A 12,500-nucleotide genomic window follows, 5' to 3' on the forward strand; every position below is an offset into this window, starting at 1 on the left:
TCCTCAACCTCGATGGCTTAAACAAGTAAGTATTTCCAATGACCTAAGGTCAGCTGGCTCCTTCAGTACTGTGGTAAATTTTTCATTTATCTATTTTTATTTATTCATTTTTTTTTTTTTTTTTTTTTTTTTTTTCAACTTTGTTATCGTCTATGCTTTCAGCATTAACCAAAAATTCATGAAATATTTTTTAGGATATTTTGTATCCGGCTAAATGAAGAAACTAAATCAAATTAATGTTGTCAATCAATATTCATTGTTTATGGTTCCCTATTTTAGTTGACTTCTGGACGTGAAATATAAGGATGGTAGATAAGGTTTATCATTTAACTAAATGAAATATGTTAACGTCATCTAGAAGTTAATATTTATTTATCTAATTATTTCTTTTTATTATTATTATTATTTTAACAAAAGCCTAACGTGGGTGGCCAACTACTTCTAGATAATTTCCTTTACCCAATTCCTACTTTCTGTTGGCACAGGCGGACGGCTGACGTCAGGTCGGTGGGCTACTCTGAGCTCTTCAGTTTGTCACGCGAAGACGTCCTCGCTGCCATGAAGGACTATCCAGAAGCACAGGTCTGATATAAATGTATATATAGCTATATATATATATATATATATTTATACATATATATATATATATGTGTATATATATATATATATATATATATGTATATATATATATATATGTATATATATGTGTATTTATATGTATATATATGTATATATATTATATATTATATATATATATATATGTATATATATATATACATATATATATATATTTGTTGAGACAATCTGACAAGTTGTCGTTTCCTAGACTGTCTGGCCGAGCAGACCCGTTTCTGACAAGTTGATGTGGGTGGGAAGAGGAAGGACTGGGGTTTTATTCCGAGTTTTATTCTTGACTAGTTTCGCTAAAAGCTTTTTTTAAAATTAGTCAAGAATAAAACTCGGATATAAGGCTCCAGTCTTTCCTCTTCCCACCCACTTCACATATATATATATATATATATATATATATATATATATATATATTTAAGTATATATATATATATATATAGATATATACATAAATATATATATGTATATATAAATATATAAATATATATATATGTATCTATGTATATATAATATATATATATATGCATATGTATATTATTTATACATATACATATATATATGTATATATATATATATATATATATATATATATATATATATATATATATATATATATATATATATATACTACCCAGCTGTGGTGAAATTTTCAGAGCCTGTTTTTAGTATATCCATTAATGATTGGACTATACCAAAATTCTTCAAGATTCCGATACTAGTTCCGATGCTACTCTAAACTTCCAATTCCGATAAAATTTCAATACCTGCTATCATTACAATTCATGGTTATGTTCAGGCCCTGCAGTTGGTTTAGGAAACAAATACTTTATGCACAAAGTGCATTTATGAATCATTTACCGGAATCGGAAGCTTAGAGCAATATTCGGATTCGTATAGAAGTCGTTGATAATTTTGGTATCGTCCAATCAGTAATATCCATATACCAAAAGGTCTTTTCCTCCTTATAATGTGGAGTGACCGAATCAAATAAACATCCGCACCTTACCCTTCCCGCACCTATCCAAACACCCAATGGTCGTTATGATAGAACCTTCTAGATGGAAAATTATCCCTTGCTGCTATAGTTTTTGATGTAGAAATTGGTACTTTGGACAAATGCAAACAAAATTATAGTCACACACACATACACACACACACACACACATACACATACACATACACATTAACATATACATATACCATGTATATACACACATGTATACACAAACACACACGTATACGTGTATATGTTATAAAGCTGTACATTACATGTACTTCCTGACCTTCCGTCCAACAGGAAATTCTCCAAAGTTTAGGCAGAAAGAGGTTGATGGACGCCCGACACTCCACACCGAAGTCTTCCATCTCAGGGGCATCCTCAAAGCGAGGAACGCCTTCCCCGTGTCGTGAATTCAACCCCGATGACAACCAGGCCAAGAAAATCGTCCACAGGTTACGTTCCGACGTGTCCGCCCTCAGAAACGCCTTCAGGAGAAGCAAAGGAACGTTAAGGTAAGAAGATCCCGAAGCCGCAGAAGGCCCGAAAGGTAAGAAAGCTTCTGGAAGCGTCTTGGAGCTTCTGGGAGCTTTGAAGGTTTCTGAGAGTTTCTTGGGGATCCTGAGGGCTTGCAGAAGCTTCTGAAAGCTTCTGGGGCAACTTTTGGAGAAGGATCTGAAAACTTTGAAGGTTTCTGTGAGTTTCTGTGAACTAGTGAAGACTTTCAGAAGCTTCTGAAAGCTTCTTCGGGAACTTCTGTAGAAGCTTCTGTGGGGCAACTTCAAGCTTCTGAGATCTTTGAGGGTTTCTGGGAGCTCCTAAGAGCTCTTGAAAGCTTGCAGAAGCTTCCGAAAACTTTTGGAGAACTTTCGGGGGGATTTAAAGCTTCTGAGAGTCTCTGGGGGAACTCAAAGCTTCTGAAAGCTTCTGGGGAACTTCTGCTTCTGTTTTGTGCGAATTCGTGTCGGGGATAAAGACACCAGAAGAGAGTGAAAGTGAGAGTGAGTGAAAGTGAAGAGTCCCAGACAATCAAAGAACAACGACTTCGAGCTGATGATGAGATCGAACAAGTCATCGTCTTCCATCTTGCTTCTTTCTTTCTTTGCCTTCTTTTTTGTCTTTTTGTCTTCCTTCATTCTCCTCTTTCTTATTCCTGGTCTTCGTTTTCCTTTCTTTAGCTCCTGGTGGACCAAGAATCAAATTTATCTTTTTCGAACTTCATCTCCTGCATCATTTCAATCTTCATCTCCCTCACCTTCCTTCACCTCTCCTCCTCCATCTTTCTTCCTCTCCCTTTTCTCTCCCTTCCTCCCTCTCTTCTTTCCCCTCTCCTCCACTCTTTTTCTCCCTCCCTTTCCTCCTCTGTCTTCTCTCTGCTCCTTCTTGTTCTTTCGTTCCTCCCTTGTTGCTCATCCTATTTCCTTTCTTCTTTCCACATATTTCTTTCCCCCCTCCTTCCTTCTCCCTTCCCCTTAATCCCTACACCGGGAGCAACGGTAACCCTTCAAAGGACTCGTCCTGTGACACGTACATCGAAGAGGATCAACTCCTTGTCAACTATCTCCAAAACCCCATCAACACAGTCACCTCCATCTAGAGGTGCGGCCCAAAGGGGCTGGTGCACGGTCCCCGGACTGGGCCCAAGGTCTCTCTGACAACTTTGACTGTATTCCTTGTACCTTTCGACATATAGAGAGCTGACAACCGGCGACTGCTCTTTTACTCCTATAGCTATGAGACAGAGAGATCTATGGGAGGATCTAAGGACCGTTGCCGGCCACTGTGAGGTTGCGGGTTTCCAGTCTGTGACACTCGAGGCAACAATTATCACCATTATTGTTATTATCATCATCATCATCATCATTCCTTCTTTCCTTTTCCCTTTTTTTTTTCTTTCCATTTTCCTTTCCCCTCTTCTTTAAGTCTCCTTTTCCTTCATTCTCCTCCTTCCTTCCTCCCTTCTCCCTCATTTTTGTCTCCTTCCCTTCTCTCTTCTTTCCATCCTCATTTGCCTCTCCCTTCTTCCTTCTTCCTTCCTCCTTCTTCCTTCCTTCTTCTTTGCCTCCCCCTTCCTCCTTCTTCCTTCCTCCTTCTTCCTTCCTCCTTCTTCCTTCCTCCTTCCTCCTTCCTCCTTCTTTGCCTCCCCCTTCCTCCTTCTTCCTTCCTCCTTCTTTGCCTCTCCCTTCCTCCTTCTTCCTTCCTCTTTCTTTGCCTCTCCTTTCCTTCCTTTCCTCCTTCTTCTTCTTTCTTTGCCTCTCCCTTCCTCCTTTTTCCTTCCTCCTTCTTTGCCTCTCTCTTTCCCCTTTTTTTCCTTCTTCCTTCCTCCTTCTTTGACTCTCCCTTACTTCCCTTTCTCCTTCTTCCTTCCCTTCCTCCTTCTTCCTTACTCTTTCTTTGCCTCTCCCTTCCTCCTTCTTCCTTCCTCCTTCTTTTTATCCCCCTTCCTCCTTCTTCCTTCCTCTTTCTTTGCCACTACCCTTCCTCCTTCCTTCCTCCTTCTTTGCCTCTCCCTTCCTCCTTCTTCCTTCTTCCTTCTTCCTTCCTCCTTCTTCCTTCCTCCTTCTTTTTATCCCCCTTCCTCCTTCTTCCTTCCTCTTTCTTTGCCACTACCCTTCCTCCTTCCTTCCTCCTTCTTTGCCTCTCCCTTCCTCCTTCTTCCTTCCTCCTTCTTCCTTCCTCCTTCTTCCTCCTTCCATCCTCCTTCTTCCTTCTTCCTTCCTCCTTCTTCCTTCCTCCTTCTTCCTTCCTCCTTCGTACTTCTTCGCCTCTCCCTTCCTTCCCTTCCTTCTTCCTTTCCATTCTTCCTTTCTCAAGACGTAGTAAAGCTTAAGACAAATGACAACAGAAACTTTACTAATGATAAATCAATCACAATAGTATGAACATTTTGAATAGTACTTAAAGGTGACAAAAATAAACGTAGAACTATTAGTAGTAGCCAACTCTTTGCACCAATAGTAATAGGACAATAGCAGTAGTAGTAGTAGTTGTAGTTTTTAAAGTAGTAATAGCGAAATAACACCTGTGATAGTAATAGTAGAAAAGGTGAAATGAATATTAGTAATATTGGTGATAGTATTTGTGATGGTAGTACTAGTAATAGTGAAATTAATAGTAATAGTAACAGCAACAGAATTATTCAAAGCCTTTAGTTGAATGCCTATTGAACAGTATTAGTCATAGTATTGCATGTGATACTTTTGAAATAGTATTACAAGTATTACTTGCATTTTTTTCCGTAGCTGGGAATGATCAGTAATGATTTAGCTGTCCGAGCACTTAGGGCGCAGGTGGTGGCTTGAACAAGGCAGTCGCTTTTAGACCTGCTTGGATTTTTTTTTTTTTTTTTTTTTTTTTTTTTTTTTTTTTTTTTTGTCATGGTATTAATGGTGGCTGTACCTTATCAATAATTGTGGACAATAGTTCCGCATTTATGCTTAGGCGCGCCAGACGATTTTATTCAGCTCGACCCGGGTTTTCGGATAATCAGTATTCGAAATCGGATCGACCGGGCCTATCCGAACCCCCCACCCCCACCCCCACCCATTTCCCTTACTTGAATTAAATCGCCTGGCGACTGAACGAGCTGGTAGCGCATGTGGGTTATCCTCTTCCTTAATATAGAGGCGGACTTTTAGTGAATTTTGCCTGTTTGCCGTCAGACGATTTTATTCAGTTGGGAGCGAGTGGGGAAGGCCAGGGGATTTTTTTTTTTTTTTTTTTTTTTTTTTTTTTTTTTTTTTTTTTAAGTCGAGACCTAGAGACCAAGTCTCTTATTAACTTCTTTTTTATATAAAATCGTTTGACGTCAACCTGAGCAAAGACTATGAAGTTCGCCTCAGTGATGAGGTCAACCAGAGGTCAATCAGAGGTCAACCAGTCCTGAGAGTGTTGTTGATGTTGTTGACAAAGTAGATGTAGTTTTGTTATCGAAAGTAGCAATTGCATTTCTCACTTGAAGTAGAAGTAGCAGAGACAGAAAGTGTAGTTATATAAACGGTTAAAAACCGTCAAAAAAAACTGTTAAAACCGTTAAAACGGTTAAAACGATTAAAAATCTGTAAACACCGTTAAAATTGTTTAAAAAAATTAAAAAGAAGAATATGGGTGAAGACAAAAGCCGGTTGACACAGGTAAAACCTGTTCAGACCGTTAGAATACGGTTAAAACGTTAAGAAACAATATGACCACGGGTAAGGATCAACTGTGTCAGTGAGTCGCGACCCATCTTGGGTCAAATGTTCAACCGATCAAATTTGAACAAAATATGATGAGTGAACTCTTTTTCGTCATTAGTGTCTGCGTAACTACCGTGGTAGTTTCAGCAAGTAAGAGCATCATTGGGTAGTTCCTGAAGCAATGTTGAAGCAACAGTCGGTAGTTTCAGCAGTGTGGGGACAGAGTAGTCCTTGACATTGTTGTCGGTAGTTTCTGGTAACATCACAACAGCAGACACAGGAACAACTACAGTGGTAGTTACAAGCTTGGAGTTTACACCAAGGAGACAGTAACATACTTTAAAGTCTTTTTCTGGTTGAAGTAAGATGACTTATACGTATCATCTGACACGGCACGCCATGGCACAATTTTGATAAGCGTGCCATGGTCTAGGCACGTGCCATGGCCGTATAGGCACGTGCCACGGGTAGTTTCACAAATAAAGTACTGAGGATAAATTGTTCTACGGGTAGTTTGTCAGTTGTCGAGGTAGTTCCACAAACATACTTGAGGGTAACACTTGTCCTACTACCGATACTGTCAGCTACGGGTAGTTTGGTAGTTGTATATTCTGCGTAATGGTAGTTTTGCCGGCGTTGTAATGGTAATTGTAGATTATTTGCTGTCTCACAGATTGTGGTACTAATTTTTACTCTCTCTTTCTCTCTCTCTCTATCTCTCTCTCTTTCTCCCTCTCTTTCAGTCTCTCTCGCTTTCCTTCTGTTGGTCTGTCTCTCTCTCTTTTTCTCTATCTCTCTTTATCTCGCTCTCTCTCTTTTTCTCTATCTCTCTCTTTTTCTCTATCTCTCTTTATCTCGCTCTCTCTCTTTTTCTCTATCTCTCTTTATCTCGCTCTCTCTCTCTCTCCCTCTCTCTCTCTCTCTCTCTCTCTCTCTCTCTCTCTCTCTCTCTCTCTCTCTCTCTCTCTCTCTCTCTCTCTCTCTCATTCTCATTCTCTCTGGTTCTCCATTGTATAGCTTTTGATATAAAGCGCGCCAGACTTTTTTAATTAGCTTTATTCTCGGTCGTATCCCTGTTCAGGACCTTGTTAACGAAGGGATAAATGGTGGGTAACAGAGGTAATAGTAATTCCGTTACCGCACTATCAACCACACACAAATTCAGGTTTAAGAAGGAAATAGGGAAGAACTCGTTTACCTATAGACTTAGTCACGACGTAGTGAGCGCTGAATCTATTTGTTTCCTTAAGAGAATATGAGATAGCTTTATAGACAGGGAATATAGGTGGTAAGGGACATGGAACTGCCTAGTGTAGGCCTTATGGTCTCTTGCAGTCTCCTCAATATTATTCTTGTGTTCTTATGTTCTTACCAGTGGGTAGTTAGGTAGTTTTCTTGGTAATTGCAGTTGTGGTATTTGAGTCTCAAATACCACAACGGGACTCTTTAGAGCCTTTATTCTGGCTGTCGTTGCAAGACCACAAACATGATGAAGTTTTTGTGTCTGCAATGACCTTCTTAGTCCTAGTTTTAACCCATTCAACTCCGATGACAAGATGTCTTGTCATTTGGTCAAATAAAACAAAAAATCATAAAACACCAAAATGTTTGATCAAACACCAGAAAAATATGACGTCAGTCCTCACTTCGCTGCGAGCGAAGCGAGGACTGACGTCATATTTTTCTGGTGTTTGATCAAACATTTTGGTGTTTTATGATTTTTTGTTTTATTTGACCAAATGACAAGACATCTTGTCATCGGAGTTAAATGGGTTAACCCTGAATTGAATAAAAAAAATTGTCTTGTGGAAACAGGAAAATCCTTTTAAAGCGATCACCCCATCCTCCTTCTCCTTCCTCCTCCTCCTCTTTCATCCTTCCTTCTCCTCCCCCTCCTCCTCCTCCTTCCCGCACCATTTTCTTCACAATATTTCACAATATCACCTGCACTCTCCTACTAAACCCCTCTCCCTCACTCCCAACCTCCTCCTTCTCCACCTTCTCCTCCACCTCCTCCTCCAACTCCTCCCCCTCCCTCCCGCATCCTTTTTTTCCACAGTAACACCCACACCCTCCTTCTAAACCCCCCCTCACCCTTCACCCCTCAACCTCGCCATTTTCAGCTTCGCTTTCTTAAAAAGTATATATATATATATATATATATATATATATGTATATATATGTATATATATATATATATATATATATATATATACATATATATATCCTCTTAAGTTCAATTTGTGAAACTTGAAAGAATGTGAAGATTTTGTAAATTTTTAGATTTTGTAGAATTGTAGTTTGTAGATGAAAAATCCACATTTCAGCATCTAATTCTGAAAGTCCTACCTCATGATTCTCACGCTGAAGTCCAGAAATCCACCTCTCTTGAACTGTGCGGAAACCGCGGTGGTACCGCATAGTCAAGGGTTATGTGGGAACGCCTCCATTGACTTACATCGTAACTGAACCGCCGCGGTTCAAACCGCGCCGGCTCAAACCGCTAGTGTGAACAGGGCCTAAACGTGGGTGGGATTCCCACTCCCACCCCTACTTCCAACTCCCCTTGAGAACTCCCTACACACAGATAGGTCACAGTACACTCGACCCTTAATTTAAGGGACCTGATTTAAGGGATTTAGGATGTGATTCCATATATTCCAAGGATGAACAGTATGAAGCTCTTGAGAACATAAATTCCCTAAAATTCAGAATTCCCTAAACTATGGTCCCTTAAATTAAGATCCCTTAAATTTAAGGTCCAAAATGGAGGTGGATAATAGACTATATGACAACATACTATGTTAATGGTGGGCAACCCTTGGCACGCGTGCCAAACCTGGCACACTAACGTCTTTTTTCCGGCACACGATACCCAGAGCTCACCTTAAAAACAAATAAATAGATAAATAAATAAATAAATAAAAATAATAGATAAATAAATATACAACTTCTTTTGCATGGCCATGGGTAACCGCATGATGCGCTGGGAGGCGGATTGTGGCCTATTATTCTACTTCGTTGGCACGCGAGAAATTGTTTTATCAAAGATTTGGCTGGTTTTGGCACCCACACTCATAAAGGTTGCCCATCCCTGTTCTACGTTTTCATCATTGGCCTGATATCCTTAAACAATAAAAACAACGAGTTCCTAATGGCGTGAGATGATCAAATAATAATGATAATAAAAATTGTAACCGTTGCCCCATAGTGGCTGGCAACGATCCTCAGGCCCTCCCACAGATCTCTCTGGGAAAAATTTTTGGACGCTTGCCTGTATTGTATGTCACTGAAATTCATAGAAGGTGTAAGAACGACAGTTGAGGTGGAGAGATCTTGGACCCAGTCTGGGGACCGAGTACCAGCCCCTCGAGGCTTTGCGATTCATCATGAAGAACCAAATTGGTCTCATAGACAGGCCAATTTGGGTAAGAAATAAATGTATTTTTTATCTTTATATATTTACGACACTATATACATATATATATATATATATTATATATATATATATATATATATATATATATATATATATTAATTCCACCACGTTATGGACGTTAAGTCTCTACTGTCGACATGCCTTAGCCATTGTGACTTTGTAGCTCGCGCTTAGACAAAACACGCGGACACAATTGAGACGTCTAGAAACAGAGGGGCATCCACGCCACATTTACTTCTTTCGAGTTTTTGAGCACGGACAATAGGATCAAATGAAAAACTTTGAGAATGTCTTTCTCAAAAACTATACTTTGGCCAGGATGCCCCTCTGTTTCTGTACGCCTCAATTATAAACCTGTTCCGTATTAAATCGGAACTACGCCTTTTTTCTCTCTTTTTTTATGACGGTGAAAGAAACTGTTGTATATGAAATACACTAAATGCTCAACAAGGAAAGGTAAATTTGCGTAATGGCCTTGCAAACATGATTTAATGGGCCAACATTGGCCCTAGGTTGGTGTATATAGGAAGCAAATGGGCCAACCTAGGGCCAATGTTGTTGTCAACAATTGTCAACAACAACAACAATTGTTGTCAACAACAACAACAATTCCAAAACCACGCAAACACGCCTATTTGACGTGAAATTTACGTTATCCAATGCTCTTAACCTAACCCAAAGTAACCTAACTTAATGTAACCATTCTATAGGAAATATATATTTTTTCAAATACAAAAAAATGTATTCGCGTGGTACTGAAATAGATATTTTGTTTTTGTCTATAATATATTTGTTTACAATTGAGACTATTTCATGATCAAAATACTTTATGAATTGACCTTTACAATTACATTCTCTACGGTTCTCCACATTTATATTAAATAATCTAGTTTCTCTCAAATTAAATCTAAAAAAATAGAAACTAGTTAAAGTTAAATTAGACGGACACAATAATTACGTCTTGTAGTATTACACAAATTAGTAATAAGTTAGAAAAATATTTAGAATCTCCAGCGTATATTAGCTAGCTAGTTGAACAGTCTATATCCTATATTGAGACTGGAAAAGATTAATATTAACAAAATTGTATATAAACAGAATTTTTTTTTAATTCCTTCTTCATTCGATATGACGTCATATCGTCGTTGATTCAAGATTATTTTTAAATTATATATCAAATTACATAGATCTAGCAAACAAGAAAATCAAGTAATAGAGCAAAAAACTTCTCCAAAATATCAAAATGGCCTGTAGGATGAGATTTGTTATAGCTGCCCCTTACTATTGCCATTTTCTTTGACTCCGGCTGAAGATGGCTACTTGTTTACCATCAACTATAAATATCATTGTAATAATGATCTTACTTGCAACAGACATTCCATTAATAGAATACTAACGTTCAAGTTGATAATAATATTCACAACAATAATTCACCTAGTGTTAGTACATGAGTTATTTTTTTATAATGTCCACTAAACTTATTAGTAATATGCAGTACGGGATTTTGACCTACAACTGGCCACATTTTATAGAAAAATTGAGTATGATACATGACGAGGGAGGAGCCGTTGATGTGGCTTAAACAGATTTTATGAAAGCTTCATAAATGGAGACGTTTTGAATTGAATCCTCGAATTTCTCAACAGCAGGAAGCAACGGGTAGTTGTCGACAGTTCAGTGTTCAGTCAGATGGGATGGGCCAATGCTGTTTGTTCTATATATCAACGATCAGTGGTGGGCAGCGATAAATTTTGCGATAAAGCGATAAATTAGTCCTATAACGATAAAGCGATAAATTTCCAAAATACCTTAAAGCTATAAGCGATAAATCATGCGATAAATCAAAAAATACTCTATTTTTGCTACTTATGCATTTAAAAACCTCTTTTTTACACTTAAAACACCATATCTGTTTGCCGCGTAACAATGAGCCTGTAACCTCCCGCCGTAACGGTTTTTCGTCTTCTACTTTATCGCTGGATTTATCGCGGGAAATTTGAAAGCGATAAATATAAGCGATAATTTTTTCCGGTTAAAGCGATATTATCGCTTTACTTATCGCAACGCCCACGACTGTCAACGATCATCCAGAAAGTGCACATAATAGTGAGATGTTTTGATATGCGGACTATACAAAACTGTTCATAAAAATACGTAGCGGAAGTGATTATGACGAATTACAAAAAGACCTGAAAAAGGATAAAGAAATGGTCAGTAAGCATTATGATTTCACCCCCCAAAAAGTGTAATATAAAGAGAATTGGTTAGTCAAACATTGAAATCTACCAGTACATTATGGACGAAGAACTCAATGAAATCAAGGTAGAGAAGGATATTGTGGTTAAGATAGATTGCGAGCTTAATTTTACTGAGTATACATCAGAAAAGATAAACAGTACCAATCGAATGGTCGAATTAACCCATTCAACTCCGATGACAAGATGTCTTGTCATTTGGTCAAATAAAACAAAAAATCATAAAACACCAAAATGTTTGATCAAACACCAGAAAAATATGACGTCAATCCTCGCTTCGCTCGCAGCGAAGCGAAGACTGACGTCATATTTTTCTGGTGTTTGATCAAACATTTTGGTGTTTTATGATTTTTGGTTTTATTTGACCAAATGACAAGACATCTTGTCATCGGAGTTGAATGGGTTAATAAGGACAACATTAGACAAGAGTATATTCTTATCTCTATTTGTGGCACTGTCCCAACAAGAAGAAAGATGTGGAAGCAATTGAACGAGTTCAGAGAAGAGCTACAAAGCCACTTCCTTCAATGAAAGATTTATCTTATCTAGAGAGACTGAGAAAACTGAACTTTCCAATCCTGTCATATAAAAGATCAAGAGGAGATATAGTGGAAACTTTTAAGGTTGATAAGCGAGATTTTTGAAGAGAAATTCGTGAAGAGACTAACTGGTACGACACTGACTAGGGAACACAAGAAAAAAAATCTTAAAACAACGTCCTAGGTTGGATATAAGAAAATATATCTTCTAGAATAGGATAGTGAACAAACAACTGAAATGAATTACCAAATTCTGTGGTAAATACGAAAACAGTTCAAGAATTTGCGATCAAATTAGATCAAACCTGGATAACACAAATACGGAAATTTGATCATACAGAGATAACTGATTAATAATGTCTTCACTCAGGCTTAATAACTGTCTGAACTTAATATCAACCAACAGGTCACCAGCGTTTTATTTTTTGCATAAATTACTAAATTTGTATATTATCGTATACA

At 38.0% G+C, this 12,500-nt stretch overlaps 1 protein-coding gene across 9 annotated transcripts in view; it reads left to right on the forward strand.

Annotated features, from left to right (window-relative positions):
* LOC143021049 (uncharacterized) overlaps positions 1-12,500 on the forward strand; it is a 364,105-nt gene that overhangs the window by 276,305 nt on the left and 75,300 nt on the right. For all 9 annotated transcript variants that reach the window (XM_076178249.1, XM_076178255.1, XM_076178248.1 and 6 more), the window contains 3 exons: positions 1-25; positions 486-582; positions 1,928-2,142. The exon at positions 1-25 is cut by the window's left edge and continues 59 nt beyond it. In XM_076178249.1, the coding sequence (XP_076034364.1) occupies positions 1-25; positions 486-582; positions 1,928-2,142 (337 nt within the window). The remainder of the gene's footprint in view (positions 26-485; positions 583-1,927; positions 2,143-12,500) is intronic.

The sequence above is a fragment of the Oratosquilla oratoria genome, chromosome 41 (assembly GCF_046742065.1).
Source record: "Oratosquilla oratoria isolate Oo_2021 chromosome 41, ASM4674206v1, whole genome shotgun sequence".
Classification (NCBI taxonomy): Eukaryota; Metazoa; Arthropoda; class Malacostraca; order Stomatopoda; family Squillidae; genus Oratosquilla; species Oratosquilla oratoria.